This window comes from Ranitomeya variabilis, chromosome 2, assembly GCF_051348905.1.
Source record: "Ranitomeya variabilis isolate aRanVar5 chromosome 2, aRanVar5.hap1, whole genome shotgun sequence".
In the NCBI taxonomy this organism is placed as follows: Eukaryota; Metazoa; Chordata; class Amphibia; order Anura; family Dendrobatidae; genus Ranitomeya; species Ranitomeya variabilis.
Window position 1 is genome coordinate 953,595,045 of NC_135233.1, and position 25,247 is coordinate 953,620,291.

Genomic DNA, 25,247 nt, shown 5'->3' on the forward strand with positions numbered 1-25,247 from the left:
CGCAGAATGAAACCAGGATGTAGCAAAGGAGGCCAGTCTAACTAGATAGATAGGACAGGACAGAATACTGTGCGGTCAGTATTAAAAACTAGAAAAATCCACCACAGAGTTTACAAAAATCTCCACACCTGACTAAAGGTGTGGAGGGAAAATCTGCTTCCCAGAGCTTCCAGCTTAACTGAATAAATCCATACTGACAAGCTGGACTAGAAAAAACATAGAAAGTGCAGAAAGATTAAGTCCACAACAAGTGGACTGCAAAAGAACAAAGCAAGGACTTATCTTTGCTGAACTGGTCAGAATATCAGGGAAATCCAAGCAGAGAAGTGAATCCAACCAGGAACCATTGACAACTGGCACAGGCTGAAGGATAGAACCAGGCTAAATAGTCGAGCCAGAAAGACAATCAGTGGAAGCAGCTGCTGACTACTAAATCCAAGGAGCAGCAGTACCACTCAAAACCACCGGAGGGAGCCCAAGAGCAGAACTCGCAAAAATGCCACTTACAACCACCGGAGGGAGCCCAAGAGCGGAATTCACAACAGCTATACTGCCGTCATCCTTTACTTGTTTGCCCTTTCTTTATTTTTTTGCTCTTAAATGTTTGTTTTCTACTTAATAGAAATATGAGATTTTTATGTAGCTTTGACTCAGTTTTCTCCTTTTAAATATAATTAGCAGAGTTGTTACTATATTTTACATGTAGGGTCCCAAAGGCATATTTATGCATAAATAATAAAATGTATGATTGGAGAATTCTTATTGTAAAATTTGGAGTGTGTCTTTGGGTCACCTCCTCATCCATAAAATCATTTGTGAGGTCAGACACTGATGGCGAATGAGAGGGCCTAGCTCTCAATCTCTATTTTAGTTTGTTCCAGAGGTGTTTTATAGTATTTGGTCAGGGCCCTGTGTGGACCAGTCAAGTTCTTCCATACAAAGCTCACCCAACCATCTCTTTATAGACCTTACTTTGTGCACTGAGGCACATTTACTCTCCAGCAAAAAAAATGGCCCAAACAGCTCCCACAAAGTTGGAAACATACAACTATTCAAAATGTTTTAATATGCTGAAGCATTAAGATTTCACTTCACCAGACCTTTGGGGCATAGGCCAACCCTTGAAAACCAACCTCATAGCATTATCCCTCCTCTACTAAGTTTTACAGTTGGTACAATGCAGTCAGACAGGTAGTCTCCTGTCATTCATTAAACTCAGACTCATCCATGAAATTACATATTATGGTAGCATAATTCATGACTCCATAGAACACATACCACAGTTCCAGAGTCCAGTAGCGGTGTCTTTACACCACTCCATCCACCTGATATTGTTTTTAGTGTTGTGAGATTTGCATGCAGCTTCTCATCCATGGAAACCCATACCATAAAACTCCAAGCACAGTGTTTTGATTCTGTAGTTAATGTGACATCCTTTCCTTAATTGATAAAGAGCCCCACATAGAATTAAAATGAATACATACTCGCTTCATGGATCGGCGCCATTGCAATGAAGTTAGCACTGTGTCTCCCAGCAGTCATATGGCATTATTATATCGTGTGATAGCTGCTGATCGATTACAGCAGTCACTATTCAACCAGATTAGATGTGTTATGATAGTTTAGCATCTCATTTGACAAAACTGAGCCTGCTGCTTCCTTCTGAGAGTAGAGATCCTGTACCTGCAATCCCTAGTGGTTCCTGCGTGGCCCTACCCTCAGAGTAGCTGATGGCGACTCAGACATATGCTGCCTGAAAGGTCGTCTGGAGCTTCGTGTTCCTCCTAAAAGAACCGAAGAGTAGAGCAGAGAGCAAATTACCTACAGAAGGGAAAGTGTGCTGAAATAGAAAGAGATTTCAGAGTGAGTAAAACAAACCACGAAATGCAAAATACAGCTTAAAGTTAGAAAATATGCTGCCTACTTCCTAAAATGAAACAGAAGATAGGTGCAGGGTAAAGATTATAAACAGCAAAGACATAAACTGTAGCTGATCTTTAACTGACTGGCTTAAACTACACCAGTAGGAAAAACCAGAAGGGTAAAAGTATTTAAGGCTGCACCCTAAAGGTGATAGGGCAGACAATTGAGTAAATGAAAACATGTTACCCTGAAAAGACTGCAGCATGGCTAACAGATAATAGACACCCAGAGAAAAGGTGTATCTGCTGAGGCTCGGCAGACAGAGAAGCTGACCACAAAGCACAGGCTCAAGGTTTTGAACCCAGAAGCATGACAGGATGTTTGATATGATGAAATACTCAAAGGCTGCAGCCGATCAACAGTTGCTGATTACCTGCAGCATTCACATTACATAACAGTGTGTCACGTGACTGCTTGGAGACTCAGAGCTGACATCACTTGAATGGCACCAGTTTGGCAGATAAGTGTGTATTTTTTATTTTATGTGGGGCACTTTAGTAATTAAGAAGGGATTATCCAGTAGTGTACAACCTTTATTACACAAGGAGGTTTGTAACTCTGCAGTTATTGAGTCAGCAGAGCGTTGGAAACTTTTGTGCTCTATGCACCTTAACACTTGGTAACCCGGCTCTGTAACTGAATGAATAGACGTGACCAAATGAAAATTCTGAATTAAGAGTTGTGTCCCTATGTTTGTTCGTATAATATAGCTGATGCCCAGTCTTACTCCACCGGATATAGAGAGCTGGCTGTAGAAGTCAATGGAGGTATACACGTATACGTAGCGGCCTCGCTACTGACAATGATGTCTGATCCTTTACTGCTTTTTGTAGCTTTTCTCATGGCCAAAAGATGTGGACTACAAAAGAACTCTTTTTCTATCGACCACGGTCCCTAAAATGGATATATGGAAATATATTTTCTAAACTGCACAACCCTTTTAAATGTAGGGTACAGTCCTATTTTTAATCAGTCAGCAAGTAAAAAGGATCCAGCATAAAAGATGCAATCCCGGGTGAGTAAAACTTAATATTGATTATTAGTAGTTAAAACACTCTCTAGAGAAAATACTGGTCACAGGTAGCGGACGTACAATGACTAATACTTCAATATTTTCTCTATGGAGTGTTTTAACTACCAATAATAAATGGTAAAGGGACTCTACTAAGTCCCACTGCTTAGTGCTTCATGGTGTGACCAATCATTTACGTACACGTTCACATCTGCTAATTTTCCCCCAATCTCGACCGCCCCTCCTCTTTGATTGACAGCTCTGGCTTCATAGATACAAAGGAGGGTGATTATAGATGGCAAACAAGCAGATGGAAAGGAGTATAAAAATCCATGCCGTGAGCACCAAGCGACTATACTTGGTTTAGACAGTCATTCTATGCTGACAGAGTCCCTTTAAATTTGACTCACCTGGGATTGCATTTTTTCACACTGGATCCTTTTCGCTTCCTGTTCGATTGTTTAAAGAGTTGCACTGACCTGATCCGCGCAAGGAGTCCTGAATCTTCAGATTGTGAACACCCAATTTAGAGAGCTGACACAACCAATTTTTATGTATACAGTATACTGCAGTCCTATTTAGATTACAGTAATGTGGAAGATTCTGATAGTCTAGTGCTAATTAAATGGGGATCGTAGGTTTATTTGTGATATAAGAGATCTTTTAGGTTTGGGGATGTGTTGAGGCAGTTTTACATCAGTCACGCTTTCGATCTTGTTATCATAGTCCGCCATAGTCTGTCTGTCAAATCACAGACTGGAAGTCACTTCCTCTCTGCAACCAGTGGTCACATCACAGTAGGTTTGGGGCTTCTATGTATGTATTTAATAGTGAATTTTTCAGATAAAATGGTTTCTTCGACAGAGGTCAGAAAATGCAAGCACAGCACATTCCTTTCTAAACGAGAAGAAAGCCTTCCATGTTATCTATCTGATGTCTAATTTGAGTATGGATTGTTTTTCCCTTTCTGTTTGCATCAGAATAAACAGCTTAGGAAGCATGCCTTCGAGCTAAAAATGAATGATCTGACATACTTTGTGCTGGCAGCTGAAACTGAGCAGGATATGGATGACTGGATATCTACTCTCAACAAGATCTTACAAATAAATCCTGAAGGAGCTATTCCAGAGAGGAAGAGTGCAGATTTATCCGATCACAAACTCGGTACAAGCAAAAATTTTATTCAGTCTAATTATTTCCAGTGACAGAAATCAATGTTATATGGCTCATTTGGCAGTGTCACTTCATTTTATGGTAATTGAATTCTCTGAACAATATGTCAATAAGAGGAAATCTGTGTAATGCCGGATCCCAGTAGTCCGATACATGTGCTCCTCTAAGTGTAGCATCCAGCAATGTAGGACACGGAGATAGAACAGATAGATAGACACAGGATGAATAGATAGATAATTTAATATCAAATGCAGTTATAAAATTATTCATTATATGACACATTGTAAATTAGGTTTATTAACAAAATGAACAAACTTTCTGATGTTTGCATTAAACTATATCAAACAAGAAAAATGTAAATATATCAACACAACTAATAGAACAAGTGGTTTCTGCAAATTCATCACAAAATGCCACTTTTAGTGATTACTGCACTCACACAATTATTCAACCCCTGAATAGTATCCCACATTGTCACTTCGGTAACTCGCACCCCTTCTCAGCGCCTTCCTACTCACTGCCACCGCCGCTCTACTGACTGCATTTGCTTCTCTGCTCCTCCCCATGTCAGGCCATCTTGCTGAGCTGCCTCTTGCAGTACTCCACCACTGCTACTTCCAGAAGAATGGATGAGGATTATACTAATCATGATGGCATGCATCGGATGCTTACCAGGAGAGTAGTATAGTCCTCATCATCTGGTCTTAGAATATTAATAGATCTTGACTTCCTAAGTCCCAGTAGGACTGGTATAGTTCTCTACACATCACTTCTTGGATTCTTTTCTTCATCATATTGGTGTATTCTGTAATGTAGGAAAAGGTCTATTCTCCATTTTTATCCTTCCTTGCATGCATCCTTGGATCTGCAATAGCATTTTTTCTGCACCTACTGGTCTCCTATGCTCTATGCGGTTTAGACCCTATTTTGCGCTATTGTTTTTCAGTTTTTTTCCCATTAGATTTTTTGGTGTAATTGTTTTAATGAATTAGGGCCTAAGTGTTCCTAGAGTTACAGTTGGAAGCAGCGCTCATAGGTTTAAAACAAAATGAATGCTGCTACACTAGCCAGAAGAAGCAGGTAGAGGAACTGTCTTCGGCCGCTACAAGAGTTTTGAGGAGTCAGGAGCTCAAAAACCCAGTAGATTATATGCAATTAAAGAAGCACTCCCATCAAAATGTTTATCCTCTTAATATATTGCAGTCATCATATTATAAAGCACCATTTACGTACAATTGCTCAATTTGGCGTTCTACCCCTTTAATTTCTCTTCTTTTTTATTAGGTCTATCACATTGTGTGATTAAAAATGGACTAGCTGAATGCTTCTAAGCTCTATTTTCTTTGGTTTTGTGTGTTTTCATGGCCAGTGTGAACATGCTTTTACATCCTGCATATTTTCAAGTCATTCTCCGGCTCAGTTTTCTGTTTTTCTATGTAGATACAGGAGGTCAGTTTTCCCTGTATGACTCATCAGTCACTACAAAAGACAATGGCAGGGTGGAGAGGTGGAGCAGCTGGGTCAGGAGTTGAAGAGGGGAATGATTTTTGCAGTGACAATAGGCTCCCTGTTTCTACACAGGGCAGAGAAAGAGAAGAATTAGCTGGGTAGAAAATCAAAATGAGCAATTGTAAGTACACAGTGCTGTATAATATGATGATTGCTATATATTAAAGGGAACCTGTCACCCCCCCCAGGCGTTTTTAACTACAAGAGCCACCTTGTGCAGCAGTAATGCTGCATTCTGACAAGGTGGCTCTTTTAGTTCTGGGTGCTGTAACTGCCAAAATAATCAGTTTTGTAATTTGTCCAAAATACCTTGTCTTCAGTCAAGGAGGGAGGCCTTTCCCCCCTGCTGCAGACGCCACACAGCCGTCTGCCATTACTGCTGCACAAGGTGGCTCTTTTAGTTAAAAACGCCTGGGGGGTGACAGGTTCCCTTTAATAAGATAAAAACTGATGAGAGCAGTGCTTCCTTAAAGTAGTCGTCAAGCTTACACTACTATTTTTGGAATCTTCTATCTGTGGTGACAGTACACTCGTACGCCAATACTTTCTTCATTCAACACTATCCTGATTACAGTTATGTTTTACTTCACAATCTTCCTATAAAGATAGCACTTCAGGTGAGTGCCCATCATGAGACAACTACCATCCCCATTATGCTTATGGCGGTTTCTGGTATGCAAGTTCCTTCTTCTTGAGTTTTGTCTATATTAAAAACCCTTGAGTGACAGCATAAGGCCTAAAATGGAGTAAGGTAGACGGCTTCACGGGAGTGCCAAGCTGGCGGTGGGAAAGTTAAAATAAGGGTGAGTACGCTGCAGCTCCGCCGGGTGCCTCAAGCGAGGATCGAACAGAAGAAAGTAAAAAGGATCGGTCATGGAGAGCGCAAGCGACGTGGTTCAGCTCGTGTTAAAAAAGTCTTCATTTATTAGTTTCCACTAAACTAATAAATGAAGACTTTTTTAACACGAGCTGAACCACTTCGCTTGAGCATAAGGCCTAAAGCCAGATTTGGTGACAGCAGGCCTTGAGGTTCCAGCTTGCACAGGAGAGCGCATACCAAATGCTGTAGGTCTCCATGTCTGGACTACAAGATGTACACCTCTACTCTCCAAACAGCCTCTACACCTCTAATATACTCAAAACTATTCATTGTAATTTATACATGTATTTTATATGAAATTCCTTTTCACATTTACAGCATCATGGAATCCGTGGTGCTTTAAAAAAAAAAAAATAACTATACAAATAAATCAGAACAATTTTTGGATTCTGTTTCATGGACCAATGAAACAAACCTGGACTAGTCAAAGGGGCTCTACTAACTACTAAAGACACTTGCCCTGAAGGGGGTAAATAATTCTGAGACGCGAGTAACCAGTAGAAGTGGTATGTTGTGATGAACGTGGAGAAACCACTTGTTATATTTGTTTTTAGGTATTTACGGCAATTGTTCTTTTTTGATAGGAATATTGAAAACAGCAAAAAGTTTGTAAATGTTACTATGTTAGATAAACTAATTTATTATGGAGGATCAGTGAAACGTGGGCGCTCATGTAACGTGTAACACCTCTTTTACTATCAGAGGACCTGGGAGAAGCTCTTCTAAACTATGAGGCTCAACACGAAGAAGCAGACTGTGTAGACAACTCCCAGCACCCTGACCTAGCCAAGGTAAGGCACAACTGGGATCTATGATAGTGAGTACAAAGAGTAAGGTCACGAATATCTGCTCCATTCTCTCTGTATTGCCATGGATGATCCTGAACATAAATATAAGCATTCGCTATGTATTTTCTTTTATACACCATATTGTAGATATAGACACTGGCTACTGCAAAAATATTAGAGATACAATACTCAGTCCCACGATCTGTTATCTATGCATACAAATTCTGGAAAATATCCATAAACACTTATCGAGATATATTCCGTGCACCACTCCACATTTTGTGCTAACTTGGTACAACCCTCCACAAGGTCGTAAAGCTGCAGTCAATTCCAAAAAACCAAGGCACCTAAGATCCTCCTTCACAAATCTTTATTGACCCAAGTGTACACATAAGAGAAAAAAAATGCAGAAAAAAACAATGTTTCGGCCACTCAGGACCTTGTACCTCAAACCATGTACACCTTGGCTTGATAAAGGCCGAAACATCGCAAGTTTGTTCTGCATGATTTTTTTCCTATGTGTACCCTTGAATCAAACAAGTTTTTGTGAAGGAGGATCTTTGGTGCCTTGGATTTTGGGAATTGTCGGCAGATATCCATATACACTGCTGTGCTGTCACGAGTGTGTCACGTCTTCCTGGGAGATCTGGGGTTAGAAGATGACTTCGTATTGTGAATCGCAGATCTTCCACTTAGCCATTCTATGTTGAATCGACGGTGGCATGATGGACACACTCATACATAACACTACCCGCTTATATCTTTTGGACACCAGATAATGCAGTCGAAAACTAAGGTTCAACATTTGAGTCAAAGATGGTTGGGCATTTAAAGCAAATGAGTCATCAAATTAATTACTAATACTTTAAATGTTAAACCCTGTTTTTTAAGACTGTTGACTGGTTGATTATTTATTCTCCAGGTCTCTAATTATACTTAAAAAAAGAAACCCTGAAATGTTACCCTTTGATGCCATGACTGCTGACACAGAACCACACTGTTCACAATTCCTTCACTGCAGGCCTCAAAGAATATCTAGTAAACTCTTCCATAGAAGTCAATGAACATTTCCAGTCTGTTGTTACCTTTGGTCCCTATAGCTACATATTTTAAATGTTGGTAACTGAGCTCAGGCAAGATGGCAGCAACCATGCTCAAGTGCAACAACAGAATAAAATTAAGAAATAAAGACAAATTAGGAAAAAAAATGTGTCACCATCTAATATTTTTTATTTAGTAAGAAAAAATATAGGTGACGTATTACCTTTCTCCTATTCTACCTGGGAATGCCTACAAAACTCACAGAATCATGGTTTTTTTTTTCATAAATTGTCAAAACATTACCTTCTCACCGTCCGTGACCTGGCTTGCAGGCTAGTCCAAAGATGACAGATTGTTATATTAAGCACAGAGATCTGCAATCTACAGTTTCTCTATATGGTTCTGTTGGTGAAAAGTAAAATTTATCTTCAAGGGAATCTGTCAGCAGAATTTCAAACCCCAAAGTATTTCTATGTTCATGTAGTTTCCACGAGAAGTCCATCAATACCTTTATCTAGACTGTCTTTTCTTCAATTACTGAGAAATCAGCATTTGAATTGATAAACAAATGAGCCTGGAGATCTGAAGCCTCTGTCACTCCAGCTCTATTCCACACCCAACACCGTCTCCTCCTTCACCAAGCCCTAGGCCACATCAGGGGTGCACAAAAGCTCCCTAATTTGCATATGAAATAAAAATTATTTTTTTCTGCAAATATAACATTAACATGTATATGCCTGGTATGATTTATATAGAGACTAAGTTACCTATACAAATGTTTAAGTTTAATTTTCACTTTCGGGGTGACAGACTGTTTTTAATAACTCAGGAAAGCAGCATATTGAATCTTCTGCTACCTTCTCTAGTACCTTTCAGAAACAGATGAAACTATAAGAACTACCAGGAACTGTGAGCGTAACAATCTGTTTTCCTTAGACCCCGATCTTTGTGTAAGTAACTGAACCCTATGCGCTATCATCTCATCTCTTACTTATTGTAACATAGCACATATATATACTGTATATATAGAACAGTCTGGTAATTAGTGCTAATTATGTATGGAAACTTTGGCAGGCGATTTTCCTCTTTGTTATTGATTCGTTATGGGAAGGCAACCCCATAGAACAATGGAAGTTTGCCAGGCAACCACACAGATGACAGTGACATGCCTGTAGGGACAGAAGCCATTGTCTTCTTCGCTAATCTCATTCTGTTATCATTTTTAGGTAACAAAGCTGCAGAATTCAGCAAATGACTCTGCGCTCAAACCCTTCGAGGAAAAGACAACTAAGAAGATTATAATATCTTGTAAATCGCTAAGTCTGAATCTACAGGCCTGCATCAAAGAGAATGAGAATGAACCCGTAACCAATGTATGTGAAAGGATTCTTCTTTTATAGAAGAAAATCAATATGGCATCACTGTTATGATGGAGTATATTAGAATCCTGTTGCTAAAATTAGTCTTCCTTACAATAACCGTCAAAGTTGTGCACTCAGGAAAACATCAAAGGCATTCTTCTATCTTTATAAATGATAATGCATCACATGATGTCCTTTATTCTGAACACGTAGATATTTCCTCCTAATCCAGAGTTTAGGGCGTCACAAATTCCCTACCTGCTATTTCTTCTGCTCTTCCTTTCTCTGGAGGATGTGTGTTGCCATAACCGTAGCCAGGCTTTCAGTTTGCTGCCCTTTTTAGTGCCCCTGGCGCTCAACACCCAAAGTGCATGCCCTAGTTCCCTCCCCTGAGTACCTAATAGCTACTCCCCTGGGGAGCAGATTGTGTAGTGTCCGAGAGTAGAAGAGCAGTGTCTCAGTATCAGATTTGTGTTGCTTATAAATAATTATAGCGTTTCCTTACCCTTTGTAATATGGGGTTGGGATGAAGACTGTGGCGAGGTTTGGGATGAAGTGGGATGGGATCGGGTCAAGTGCACAGGTGGTGAGATGTGATCTTGAGAGTAGAGTGGAGAATCGATCTTTTGTAATGGTAGAGAAGTTGGTTTTGGAGGAGGAGGGCTGGGCAGTTAGGAGGAAGGGCTCTTGGAGTTGTCGACCAAAACTGTCTCTAATGTTATGAACATCCATGTCAAACATTTTTAGGGTATATTTAAACTGCTCAGATTTGTTGCAGAAATGTCTGTTACTGAAAATCAAGTGAATAAGATTTCAGTCATTGATTTGTTTTTGCACAAAAAAGTACTGTATTTTCCAATGAGGTCAGAAGGACCCAAAACATCTCTAGCTGCTCAAAGGGTGTGACATTTTCATTAATGTGTTATTTGTTTGAGAATGCACAGAGGGAACTGTGACTAAATAGACTTTAAACTTTGTGTAGTCAGCACAATTGTATCCAATTCCTACAAGAGCTCACCACTAAATATGTTCTAAGGCTCTTTAATCCTTTTGGCCCAAAATTATCCTGATGCATAATTTAACTTCCTCATATACAGTGAAGGAAATAAGTATTTGAACCCTTGCTGATTTTGTAAGTTTGCCCACTGACAAATACATGAACAGTCTATAATTTTTAAGGATAATTTTAACATTGAGAGATAGAATATCAAAAATAAAATCCAGAAAATCACATTGTATAAATGATATAAATTTATTTTCATTTTGCAGTGAGAAATAAGTATTTGGTCCCTCTGGCAAACAAGATTTAATACTTGGTGACAAAGCCCTTGTTGGCAAGCACAGCAGTCAGAAGTTTTTTGTAGTTGATGATGAGGTTTGCGCACGTCAGGAGGAATTTTGCTCCACTTCTCTTTGCAGATCATCACTAAATCATTAAGATTTTGAGGCTGTCACTTGGCAACTCGGAGCTTCAACTCCCTCCATAAGTTTTCTATGAGATTAAGGTCTGGAGACTGGCTAGGCCACTCCTTGACCTTAATGTGCGTTTTTTTTAGCCACTCCTTTGTTGCCGTGGCTGTATTTTTTCGGTCATTGTCTTGCTGGAAGACCCAGCCCCGACCCATTTTTAATGTCCTGGCGGAGGGAATGAGGTTGTCACTCAGCATTTTATGGTACATCCATAATGGCTCAATCCATTCTCCAATTGATGCAGTGAAGTAGTCCTGTGCCCATAGCAGAAAAACACTCCCAAAACATAATGTTTCCACCTCCATGCTTGACAGTGGGTACGGTGTTCCTTGGGTCATAGGCAGCATTTCTCTTCCTCCAAACACGGCGAGTTGAGTTAATGCCAAAGACCTCAATTTTTGTCTCATCTGACCACAGCACCTTCTCCCAATCACTCACAGAATCATCCAGGTGTTCATTGGCAAACTTCAGACGAGCCTGCACATGTGCCTTCTTGAGCAGGGGAACCTTGCGGGCACTGCAAAATTTTAAACCTTTACTGCATAATGGGTTACCAATGGTTTTCTTGGTGACTGTGGTCCTAGCTGCCTTGTGATCATTAACAAGTTCCTCCTGTGTAGTTTTAGGCTGATTTCTCACCTTCCTCATGATCTCATGATCAAGGATACCCCACAAGGTGAGATTTTGCATGGTGCCCCAGATCGATGTCGATTAACAGTCAGTTTGTATTTCTTCCCTTTTCTTGCTATTGCACCAACAGTTGTCTCCTTCTCACCCAGCGTCTTACTTATGATTTTGTAGCCCATTCCAGCTTTGTGCAGGTCTATGATCTTGTCCCTGACATCCTTATAAAGCTCTTTGGTCTTGCCCATGTTGTAGATGTTAGAGTCTGGCTGATTGAGTCTGTGGACAGGATTCTTTTATAAAGGTGACTATGTAAGACAGCTGTCTTTAATGCAGATAATGAGTTGATTAATTAGCGTCTAACTGGTCTGTAGGAGTCAGAACTCTTAATGGTTGGTAGGGGATCAAATACTTTTTTCTCACTGCAAAATGCAAATAAATTTATATAATTTTTACAATGCGATTTTCTGGATTTTATTTTTGATATTCCATCTTTAAATGTTAAAATTAACCTACCCTTAAAATTATAGACTGTTCATATCTTTGTCAGTGGACATACTTACAAAATCAGCAAGGGATCAAATAATTATTTCCCTCACTATATTACCGGGCCAATATATGACAAGATTAAATGTTTGTATCTGTGAAAAAAAAACCTAAAAAAACAATTGCACACCTTTTCAAAATAAAGAATATGCTTAATCGAACCAGTTTATATTCAATTTTTTTAATCTTAGTATGTCTTCAAGGCTATCTGTCATTTTCAAATACTTTTTCTTAGATGAGATAGTGATATGTCCAAATTTTTGCTCATCAAGAGTCCTGTTGCTGAGACCCATGTCCTACTCACCTTTTCCCCACTCGTGCAATATAAGAATTCATAGAATGTACTGAATATAGTCTTAGTCAGACGTTTTTAGTAATGTTAGGTTCCCTTTAAAGAGAATCTGTTAGTGGAATTTCACCCCCCTCCCCATCCCCAACTATTTATATGTACATTTAGATCTTTCAAAGACAAGTCCAGCACTACCTTTACATGGCCAGTCCATTGCTCCTTTACTGAGAAATCAGTGTTTGAATTGATGTACAAATGAGGCTGAAGATCTTAAGCCTTTGTCAATCCAGCTCTATTCCACACCCACAGCCTCTTCGTCCCTCTTGTCTGATAGCCTCTATACAGTATGGCTACAGGCAAAGGAGCCCTTAGTCAACCAGAAGGAGGTGGTGCTGGATGGGGAAAAGAGCTGGTGTGACAGTGACTTCAGATCTACCATATCCATTTGTACATTTGATTTCAATTCAAATGCGTATTTCTCAGGAATGGAGAGGACATGAAAAGGTACTGCTGGACTTGTCTGTCACAGAACGACATGCGAATATATGTAGTTTGGGGTGTGAAATTCTGCTAGAAGATTCCCTTTAAGCTACAGTATCTTTAGGCGGCACAGTTTGCCCCCAATGCAACCAGAACCATGTTTCTTACTTTTTTTGTTTTGTACTTTAGCTAATTAAACAGTTCTGTTATGCAAACAATAAAGTGTTGAATCAGGAGCAGTGAGAAATAGCTGTTTCACATCCTTTAATTTAAGTGGAACAAATAATTTTGCTGAAAAAAAAGTTTTAATAACTTTAGTGGAGGAGGTTGAAAGTAGTTACTAATAGGATTGGGTATCTGTGGAATCTGCTGTGAGTGTAGTCTGTGTGTATCCATTAGAAATTATATAAAGCGTTTATAAACCTAATTCCGTTGCATGAAGCTATAGGAATGCTGGAGGGAAAAAAAAAAGTTGGCATGGATTGGTAAAATGAAAGTGTTTTATTAGAACCAATATTGTGGAAACATCTGTGGAAAGACAACAAGCACTCCCTGTAGTATAAAAGTACTTGTAATCCTATTCAGTCAATTGGCAATTCATCAGACAGAAGTGCACATGAGTACCATGGAGAAAGCTGCCAGCCAACAGCTCTTCCCCTCCCATCTGCACCGTGAACATTAATGCTCAGCCATGTTTTTCAGCAGGGCAAGGGGAACAAGACACTGACGGACACCTCTGGTTTGGAGGACCCTATGCACATCAGATTTGCCAAATCTGCCAAAATTGTGTGACATTTAACAAAAGTGTATGCTCATATGTTCAGCAGGTTGAGTAAGATAGATTTATTACTTATTGGAACAGATTTACTTAGCTAAATGTGCCAGAATTCTGACTTAATTTATACTGAATAACTGTCTTCCATGGCGTGTACCACATTCATCACTTGTTATAGCCATGTTGTCTGACTCTTGACAGGCGGAGGTCTGAGATACGACACTGAGTGTCAAAATTGTGCCAACATGTTGGGGCAAATTTCTGGCCCAAAGTAAGCCACCTAATAGGTGATGCAACCATAAATTAGACAGTCTAAAAATGCACCATCATTATCAGCCAGCTTGACCAGATTTGATTTTTTAGGGTAGGTGTACACAATGTCTTTTTCGGGTGGGCGAGACTTCAGTTTTTCAAGAGAAAGAGTCTCCAGGTAATGTCTGTGTTTTTTATAGACGTGACTGTTTTAGCATTCTCTTGGTTGTTTTTTTCAGCATTTTTCCAGTATTTCAGGGGCATCTATTTTATTGGCATTTTCCGGACATTTTTTACTGCATTCAATAATGAAAAAACTGCTAGCGGTTTTGAAGTAAAACCCTAACACTGTGCTTAAAAAGACGCCCAAACATCTTTTGAGCCTTCCCGCTGTCTTCTCTTATAGAATGCTTTCAAAGCGGAAAATGTCTGAAGAATGGTCTTGTCACTTCTTTTAACCTTTTTGCGTTTTTTGAAAATTTAAGCGCTTAAAACTTGTGAACAGTAGGTTGATTTTACATAGAAATGCATATGTTCATTCTTTTGAGCACTTTTTCAGGTGGTTATTGGAGATCCACCATTTTCTGGACATACTGTAAGACTATGTAGTCTACATGATCTAAAAATTGAACCGTTTTAGTAAATCTGCCCCAGTATATTTTTTAGCCTTGATACCTAATGTATTATAAATGTGTTATATCTTGTGGTTTCACCTCAATCACAGACTACTGAATATAATATAGACCAAGTCTGAACACTAAAATGTTCCCTGTTTCTATATATATGTTATACGTTTCTCTTGGGGTCCTTTTTAATTACTTCCCTGTTTGCCCATGTCCACAGATTGAACCCTTCTTTGTAAGTGTCGCTCTCTACGACATCAAAGAAGGGAGGAAGATATCAGCAGATTTCCATGTAGACCTAAACCACGACATTGTGAGACAAATGATTTGCACTTCTACAGGACCTGTGGGGAACGGTACAACATCACCATCTTTCAGTCCTGCCAAAGTACTGGAAGAGCCCGAAGTCCGTGGCTTCCATGAAAAATGGATGCAATATCCTAAGCAGGTAAAGAAGAGAATTTACCAACAAATCTATCATTACTACCTCCCATTACAGAAGCATTGCGCTCTGAATTTGTGATACAAATTACTTCTCTTCTGTATGATAAAATCCTGGTAATATCCAAAAGTCCAGAAATAGTTCCATCTGCCGACATACATTACTTAAAGGATATGAACATCTTTGGAAGCATGTTTTTTTTTATATAAATGTATATTTTTCAAAACTTTTTTCGCAATGGGGTTTCATTCAAAGTTTTGTGCTAGGCACTTTGTATGTCTGAATTATGCTTGCTACAGAACGAATGGAGCGGCGGGCGTCAAACTTGCCACACCTATTTATAAAGAGAATAAAAGTGCCCTGTCAGACATAAATATTCCCTGATCTGATGATCAGTGCTGGACCCAGTGGTGAGACACCTACCAACTGGACAACCCCTTTAACTCATTATACAGCCAAATGCAAATGGCCTATTGAAGGTAAATGGTGCACACATTTTGTGAATCACAATTGTAAAATTGATTGTTAGCCCATTATAACATGGATTTAACCCCTTCATGACCTTGCCGTTTTTTGCAATTCTGACCAGTGTCCCTTTATGAGGTAATAACTCAGGAACGCTTCAACGGATCCTAGCGATTCTGAGATTGTTTTTTCGTGACATATTAGGCTTCATGTTAGTGGTAAATTTCTGAGTTTATTTGTGAAAAAAATGGAAATTTGGCAAAAATTTTGAAAATTTCGCAATTTTGAATTTTTATTCTGTTAAACTAGAGAGTTATGTGACACAAAATAGTTAATAAATAACATTTCCCACATGTCTACTTTACATCAGCACAATTTTGGAAACAAATTTTTTTTTTGCTAGGAAGTTATAAGGGTTAAAACTTGACCAGTGATTTCTCATTTTTACAACAAAATTTACAAAACCATTTTTTTTAGGGACCACCTCACATTTGAAGTCAGTTTGAGGGTTCTATATGGCTGAAAATACCCCAAAGTGACACCATTCTAAAACTGCACCCCCCAAGGTGCTCAAAACCACATTCAAGAAGTTTATTAACCCTTCAGGTGTTTCACAGCAGCAGAAGCAACATGGAAGTAAAAAATGAACATTTAACTTTTTAGTCACAAAAATGATCTTTTAGCGAAATTTTTTTTATTTTCCCAAGGGTAAAAGGAGAAACTGGACCACGAACGTTGTTGTCCAATTTGTTCTGAGTACGCTGATACCTCATATGTGGGGGTAAACCACTGTTTGGGCGCACGGCAGGGCTCGGAAGGGAAGGAGCGCCATTTGACTTTTTCAATGAAAAATTATCTCCATCGCTAGCAGACACCATGTCATGTTTGGAGAGCCCCTGTGTGCCTAAACATTGGAGCTCCCCCACAAGTGACCCCATTTTGGAAACTAGACCCCCCAAGGAACTTATCTAGAAGCATAGTGAGTACTTTAAACTCTCAGGTGCTTCACAAATTGATCCGTAAAAATGAAAAAGTACTTTTTTTTCACACAAAATTTCTTTTAGCCTTAATTTTTTCATTTTCACATGGGCAACAGGATAAAATGGATCCTAAAATTTGTTGGGCAATTTCTCCTGAGTACGCCGATACCTCATATGTGGGGGTAAACCACTGTTTGGGTGCACGGCAAGGCTCGGAAGGGGAGGCGTGCCATTTGACTTTTTGAATGGAAAATTAGCTCCAATCATTAGCGGACACCATGTCGCGTTTGGAGAGCCCCTGTGTGCCTAAATATTGGAGCTCCCCTACAAGTGACCCCATTTTGGAAACTAGACCCCCCAAGGAACTTATCTAGATGCATAGTGAGCACTTATAACCCCCAGGTGCTTTACAGAAGTTTATAAGGCAGAGCAGTGAAAATAAAAAATAATTTTTCTTTCCTCAAAAATTATTTTTAGCCCAGAATTTTTTATTTTCCCAAGGGTAATAGGAGAAATTGGACCTCAAATGTTGTTGTCCAGTTTGTCCTGAGTACGATGATACCCCATATGTGGGGGTAAACCACTGTTTGGGCGCACCGCAGGGTTCGGAAGGGAAGGCACGCCATTTGGCTTTTTGAATGGAAAATTAGCTCCAATCATTAGCGGACACCATGTCGCGTTTGGAGAGCCCCTGTGTGCCTAAACATTGGAGCTCCCGCACAAGTGACCCCATTTTGGAAACTAGACCTCCGAAGGAACTAATCTAGATGTGTGGTGAGCACTTTGAACCCCCAAGTGCTTCACAGAAGTTTATAACGCAGAGCCATGAAAATAAAAAATAATTTTTCTTTTCTCAAAAATGATTTTTTAGCCCACAATTTTTTATTTTCCCAAGGGTAACAGGAGAAATTGGATCCCAAAAGTTGTTGTCCAGTTTCTCCTGAGTACGCTGATACCCCATATGTGGGGGTAAACCACTGTTTTGGCACACGTCGGGGTTTGGAAGGGAAGTAGTGACGTTTTAAAATGCAGACTTTGATGGAATGCTCTGCGGGCGTCAGGTTGCGTTTGCAGAGCCCCTGATGTGCTTAAACAGTAGGAACTCCCCACAAGTGACTCCATTTTGGAAACTAGACCCCCAAGGGAACTTATCTAGATGTGTGGTGAGCACTTTGAACCCCCAAGTGCTTCACAGAAGTTTATAACGCAGAGCCGTGAAATTAATAAATGTGTTTCCTTTCCTCAAAAATATTTTTTTAGCCCAGAATTTTTTATTTTTGCAAGGGTAACAGGAGAAATTTGACCCCAAAAGTTGTTTTCCAGTTTCTCCTGAGTACGCTGATACCCCATATGTGGGGGTAAACCACTGTTTGGGCACATGCCGGGGCTCGGAAGGGAAGTAGTGACGTTTTGAAATGCAGACTTTGATGGAATGGTCTGCGGGCATCATGTTACGTTTGCAGAGCCCCTGATATGCCTAAACAGTAGAAACCCCCCACAAGTGACCCCATTTTGGAAACTAGACCCCCCAAGGAACTTATCTAGATGTGTGGTGAGCACGTTCAACCCCCAAGTGCTTCACAGACGTTTACAATGCAGAGCCGTGAAAATAAAAAATCATTTTTCTTTCCTCAGAAAAGATGTTTTAGCAAGCAATTTTTTATTTTCACAAGGGTAACAGGAGAAATTGGACCCCAATATTTGTTGCCCAGTTTGTTGTGAGTACGCTGATACCCCATATGTGGGGGTAAACCACTGCTTGGGCACACGACAGGGCTCGGAAGGGAAGTAGTGACATTTGAAATGCAGACTTTGATGGAATGGTCTGCGGGCGTCACATTGCATTTGCAGAGCCCCTGATGTGCCTAAACAGTAGAAACACCCCACAAGTGACCCCATTTTGGAAACTAGACCCCCAAGGAACTTATCTAGATGTGTGGTGAGCACGTTCAACCCCCAAGTGCTTCACAGAAGTTTATAACGCAGAGCCGTGAAAATAAAAAATAATTGTTCTTTCCTCAAAAATTATGTTTTAGCAAGTAATTTTTTATTTTTGCAAGGGTATCAGGAGAAATTGGACCCCAACAGTTGTTGCCCAGTTTGTCCTGAGTACGCTGGTACCCCAAATGTGGGGGTAAACCACTGTTTGGGCGCACGTCGGGGCTTGGAAGGGAGGGAGCACCATTTGACTTTTTGAACGCAAGATTGGCTGGAATCAATGGTGGCGCCATGTTGCGTTTGGAGACCCCTGATGTGCCTAAACAGTGGAAACCCCTCAATTCTAACTTCAACACTAACCCCAACACACCCCTAATCCTAATCCCAACTGTAGCCATAACCCTAATCACAACCCTAACCCCAACACACCCCTAACCACAACCCTAACCCCAACACACCCGTAACCCTAATTCCAATCCTAACCCTAATCCCAACCCTAACCCTAATCCCAACCCTAACCACAACTGTAACCCCAACACACCCCTAACCCTATCCGTAACCCTAACCACAAGCCTAATCTTAACCCTATTTCTAACCCTAGCCCTAATTCCAACCCTAACTGTAATTCCAACCCCAACCCTAAGGCTATGTGCCCACGTTGCGGATTCGTGTGAGATTTTTCCGCACGATTTTTGAAAAATCTGCAGGTAAAAGGCACTGCGTTTTACCTGCGGATTTACAGCAGATTTCCAGTGGTTTTTTTGTGAGGATTTCACCTGCGGATTCCTATTGAGGAACAGGTGTAAAACGCTGCGGAATCTGCACAAAGAATTGACATGCTGCGGAAAATACAACGCAGCGTTTCTGCACGGAATTTTCCGCACCATGGGCACAGCGGATTTGGTTTTCCATAGGTGTACATGGTACTGTAAACCTGATGTAAAACTGCTACGAATTCGCAGCGGCCAATCCGCTGCGGATCCGCGGCCAATCCGCTGCGGATCCGCGGCCAATCCGCTGCGGATCCGCAGCCAAATCCGCACTGTGTGCACATGCCATAACCCTAACCCTACCCCTAACCCTACCCCTAACCCTACCCCTAGTTCTAACCCTAGTTCTAACCCTAACCCTAGTGGAAAAAGAAAAAAAAATATTTTCTTTATTTTATTATTGTCCCTACCTATGGGGGTGATAAAGGGGGGGGTTTATTTATTATTTTTTTTATTTTGATCGCTGTGATAGAACCTACCACAGCGATCAAAATGTACTTGTAACGAATCTGCCAGCCGGCAGATTCGGCGGGCGCACTGAGCATGCGCCCGCCATCTTGGAAGATGGCGGCGCCCAGGGAGAAGACGGACCGACTTCGGGAGGCTCGGTAAGTATGAGGGGGTGGTGGGGGGGGTGGATCGGAGCACAGGGGGGGGGGGATCGGAGGACGGGGGGAGCGGACAGGAGCACGGGGGAGCGGACAGGAGCACGGGGGAGCGAACAGGGGGACGGAGGGGGGTACCGGACAGAACGGAGGACTGGGGAGGAGATCGGGGGCGGTGGGGGGGGCCAGAACATGATTTCCAGCCATGGCAGATGCTATTGCAGCATCGGCCATGGCTGGATTGCAATATTTCACCATTTTCATAGGTGAAATATTGCAAATTGCTCTGATTGGCTGTTGCACTTTCAACAGCCAATCAGAGCGATCGTAGCCACGTGGGGGCAAAGCCACCCCCCCTAGGCTGAAGTACAACTCCCCCTCTCCCTGCAGATCGGGTAAAATAGGAGTTAACCCTTTCACCCGATCTGCAGGGATGCGATCATTCCATGACGCCACATAGGCGTCATGGGTCAAATAAAAAAATGCCTTTGCAGGCGTCCATATGTTTTTATTACATTTCAGAATGTGTAAACTGCAGTCAGCAGACCTGTAGATGTAAAGCCTTTCCGTGGTCTTTGACATTCAATGTCCCTATATTCTCAGGCAAATACTAGCAAAATAACGTTTCTGGAGTTAAAAATGAGCGCATTTTGGGTCCAAGTGCTGTGTGTAAACAAACGGATAGCACAGGAACAGCACCAAAACCAATCTTATTCTATTGGGCTGTTCAGATTTGCATTTTTTTCACTGGCTGCATCTGCACATGACACAAAATGGCAGCATTCACTAGTTTCTTCTGTATGTTGGGCCAGACTCGCCCATTCAAGTCTATGGGTCCACAGAAAAAATATGGATCTCATATGGAACATTCATACAAGTTTACACATACAAGTTTTCTAAATGAAACTTGCGTTTTTTTTAATACTAGATGGTGGCCCGATTCTAACGCATCGGGTATTCTAGAATATGCATGTCCACGTAGTATATTGCCCAGTGACGTAGTATATTGCCCAGTGACGTAGTATATTGCACAGCCACATAGTATATTGCACAGTGACGTAGTATATTGCACAGTGACTTAGTATATTGCCCAGTGATGTAGTATATTGCCCAGTGACGTAGTATATTGCCCAGTGACGTAGTATATTGCACAGTGACGTAGTATATTGCACAGTGACGTAGTATATTGCCCAGTGACGTAGTATATTGCCCAGTGACGTAGTATATTGCCCAGTGACGTAGTATATTGCACAGCCACGTAGTATATTGCCCAGTTACGTAGTAAAATATGGATCTCATATGGAACATTCATACAAGTTTACACATACAAGTTTTCTACATGAAACTTACGTTTTTTTTAATATGCTTGTGTGAACACGTTCTTTGATTACAAGTTTCGGTTCCCATCCAATATAAGCCTATGTGCTTCTGTAGTAGCAGGCAACAAGCAAACCCCTCGCAGCCTCTGATCTCTCCTCTACTAATAGGAATTAGGTGACAGATGGAACGCAATATGACTGCAGGATCAGAGAACTTGCAGTTTGTTTTCATGTCTTACCATGAGCAGGAGACACAAAGCAAAGAGGAAAAATGAATCAAGACTGGTTGCGGATTTGCTTTTCTTTTCATTTTAGAGGCATTGGAATAATTGGGTATACTGTTGTACATGGTCGTTACGTTTCATGTTCCATATAAGTTGCTTTGAAATCGAATTTCTCGTTCTGGTAATTGTCACTTGTTCTATAATGTCATCATTTTTTTCTTTTGCCATGTATCACGCCTTTCTTATTTTTATTTCACAGGCCATTTTCTCAGTGGCCAATCCTCATAATGAAGTGGTATTAATTGCAAGAATAGAAAAAGTTCTTATGGGAAATATTGCCAACAATGCTGAGCCGTATGTGAAGAATTCAGATTCTAGCAAGGTACAGTGGACGCAGCTGGATATTGTATATAACACCGTCATGTAGTGCCGTCATCCAGTGTATGATAAGGAGTCATTGAGGACTGTAGGTGACTCGATGAGTAAAGCAGAATATGTTTTCTCGGGGCATACTCCATCATGTAGAAGAAATAAACAGGACTCTGGGGTCATTTGTCTTGGAAATCATTTCTATCAGCTGCCCATGAACAGAAATGCATTAGCAGGTCATGGAGTAAAGGCTTTTAGAGTTCTTCCCATCTACAAAATCTCCGTAAGCTATGTTTGACCCAGTAAAACTATTCTGTTGTTTCTTTTTACATCCTATTATGTGAGTGTTGCATCAAGTAGTCAGAGACATGTATTTAGGCAAATCCACCTTGCAGTATTTACTTGTGTACATTGATGTGAAGTGTATATGTTTGTTCCTGTAGACGGCACAAAAACTGCTGAAGTCAGCAAAGCAGTTCTGCAGCAGGTTGGGGAAATATCGGATGCCATTTGCTTGGACAGTCAGGTAATTAATGATAATTATGGTTATATGAACCCTGTGGGGCACATTTAGGCTGTGTGCCCACTATGAGTTTTGGGGAGTTTTGACGCAGCGTCTTACCGTTCCAGCAAACTAGATGGGATGTATAGAAATCTCCTGTCTGCTGTGCTTCTGTTTTATGCAGCGTAACCTGACCTGCGGTGCGTGTTTCACATCCACAACATGTCAGTTAGTTTCTCCATCGAAAATTTACCAAAAGCTCAACGTGGGAGCGTAGCCTTAGAGGGGTATTCCCATCTCCAAGATCCTATCCCAGTATGTAGTAGGGATACATGTAATATTTATTCATGTGCAAATGACATGCGTTTTTACGGTGCATCGACTGCGGAAAAGCATTACAATTGCATATGCATTTTTTATATACTGACTTTCTGCTTCTCACATGGTGTCTATGAGCAAAATCTGTAAATAACATGAATATTTATCACAAGAAAAATTGGCACGTTGCATATTTCTAAATTGCACGCACCTCGGGTCAATCTCTACAGCTCAATGCACAGTGGGCATGGGATTTACTAACATCTCACCACATTATTTGTGCATGAAAAAAAAAACACTAAATATTCTTTGGGAGAACTTAACCCCAAGAAGCCACTTCCTAAAACTCAATGTGCCCTTCATCAGAAAAAAATTACAAACGTCTTGCCTGTCGCTAATGGTCGTGGAGTTTTGCAGAAACTTTGTGGGAATCCAGTCTCACCAATATGAATGGACTACTTTTGGAAATGTGTAATAAGCAAGCTTCCTACTACATTTCTTATGAGTATGTGATTTCCTACATAATCCAGGGCTCCAATGAGCAGTGGTCCTGTAGCCGCAGACACCCATCTGGTCACAGTGATGTTACATGTAGGCAGGAACCTTCTATTCTTTAAGACATACCAAGTAATTATTAATAAATAATTAATAAATTATTCTTATATTTCTTTCTAATAATCTTTGTACATATACCGGTAACTCTTTTTTTTTTACAGTATTGGTCTATGAGAAAATGTTCACAATATCTGTCAATTTTGCAGGCCACTATTTAAAGACAACTATGGAACCATTGATCGAGATTCCAGGTTCTCACCTCTCTTCAGGCAGGAAAACAATAAGATCTCCACAGAAGACCTCATTAAACTGGTGTCTGAATACAGGAGGTGAGATAATGTGATCTGTCTCTTGTACATGAGTTAGTAACTGCTCGAAAAAATAAAGGGAACACTAAAATCCCACATCCTAGATATCACTGAATAAAATATTCCAGTTGTAAATCTTTATTCATTACATAGTGGAATGTGTTGAGAACAATAAAACCTAAAAATGATCAACGTAAATTACAACTAATATCCCACGGAGGTCTGGAGTTGGAATGATGCTCAAAATCAAAGTGGAAAATGAAGTTACAGGCTGATGCAACTTCAGTGGAAATGCCTCAAGACAAGGAAATGATGCTCAGTAGTGTGTGTGGCTTCCACGTGCCTGTATGATCTCCCTACAATGCCTGGGCATGCTGATGAGCGATGGATGGTCTCCTGAGGGATTTCCTCACCGACCTGGACTAAAGCATCCGCCAACTCCTGGACAATCTGTGGTGCAACGTGACGTTGGTGGATGGTGCGAGACATGATGTCCCAGACGTGATCAATCGGATTCAGGTCTGGAGAACGGGTGGGCCAGTAAATAGCTTAAATGCCTTCATCTTGCAGGAACTGCTGACACACTCCAGCCACATGAGGTCTGGCATTGCCCTGCATTAGGAGGAACCCAAGGCCAACCGCACCAGCATATGGTCTCACAAGGGGTCTGAGGATCTCATCTCGGTACCTAATGGCAGTCAGGCTACCTCTGGTGAGCACATGGAGGGCTGTGCAGCCCTCCAAAAAAATGCCACCCCACACCATTACTGACCACTGCCAAACCAGTCATGCTGAAGGATGTTGTAAGCAGCAGATCACTCTCACGAAGTCACCAGACTCTGTCACGTCTGTCACATGTGCTCAGTGTGAACCTGCTTTCATCTGTGAAAAGCACAGGGCGCCAGTGGCAAATTTGCCAATCCTGGTGTTCTGTGGCAAATGCCAAGCGTCCTGCACGGTGTTGGGCTGTGAGCACAACCCCCATCTGTGGACGTCGGGCACTCAGACCATCCTCATGGAGTCGGTTTCTAACCATTTGTGCAGACACATGCACATTTGCGGCCTGCTGGAGGTCATTTTGCAGGTCTCTGGCTGTGCTCCTCCTGTTCCTCCTTGCACAAAGGCAGAGGTAGTGGTCGTGCTGCTGGGTTGTTGCCCTCCTACGGCCCCCTCCACGTCTCCTAGTGTACTGGCTTGTCTCCTGGTAGTGCCTCCAGCCTCTGGACACTACGCTGACAGACACAGCAAACCTTCTCACCACAGCTCACATTGATGTGCGATCCTGGATGAGCTGCACTACCTGAGCCACTTGTGTGGGTTGTAGAGTCTGTCTCATGCTACCATGAGTGTAAAAATACAACCAACATTCAAAAGTGACCAAAACATCAGTCAGAAAGCATTGGTACTGAGACGTGGTCTGTGGTCCCCACCTGCAGAACCACTCCTTTATTGAGTGTGTCTTGATAATTGCCAATAATTTCCATCTGTTGCCTATTCCATTTGCACAACAGCATGTGAAATTAATTGTCAAACAGTGTTGCTTCCTAAGTGGACAGTTTGATTTCACAGAAGTTTGATTTACTTGGAGTTATATTCTGTTGTTTTAGTGTTCCCTTTATTTTTTTGAGCAGTGTAGTAAGCAATTGTGTGTATTTACACTGATGGTGTGGAAATTGTTGGGATCAGTGGCGGACTTACACAAAAGA

At 41.0% G+C, this 25,247-nt stretch overlaps 1 protein-coding gene across 6 annotated transcripts in view; it reads left to right on the top strand.

Annotated features, from left to right (window-relative positions):
- The window catches only part of DOCK10 (dedicator of cytokinesis 10), a 500,094-nt gene that overhangs the window by 292,097 nt on the left and 182,750 nt on the right, over positions 1-25,247 (top strand). For all 6 annotated transcript variants that reach the window (XM_077290787.1, XM_077290784.1, XM_077290788.1 and 3 more), the window contains exons 8-15: positions 3,916-4,099; positions 7,200-7,288; positions 9,193-9,276; positions 9,553-9,699; positions 14,967-15,194; positions 21,749-21,871; positions 22,302-22,384; positions 23,440-23,562. In XM_077290787.1, the coding sequence (XP_077146902.1) occupies positions 3,916-4,099; positions 7,200-7,288; positions 9,193-9,276; positions 9,553-9,699; positions 14,967-15,194; positions 21,749-21,871; positions 22,302-22,384; positions 23,440-23,562 (1,061 nt within the window). The remainder of the gene's footprint in view (positions 1-3,915; positions 4,100-7,199; positions 7,289-9,192; positions 9,277-9,552; positions 9,700-14,966; positions 15,195-21,748; positions 21,872-22,301; positions 22,385-23,439; positions 23,563-25,247) is intronic.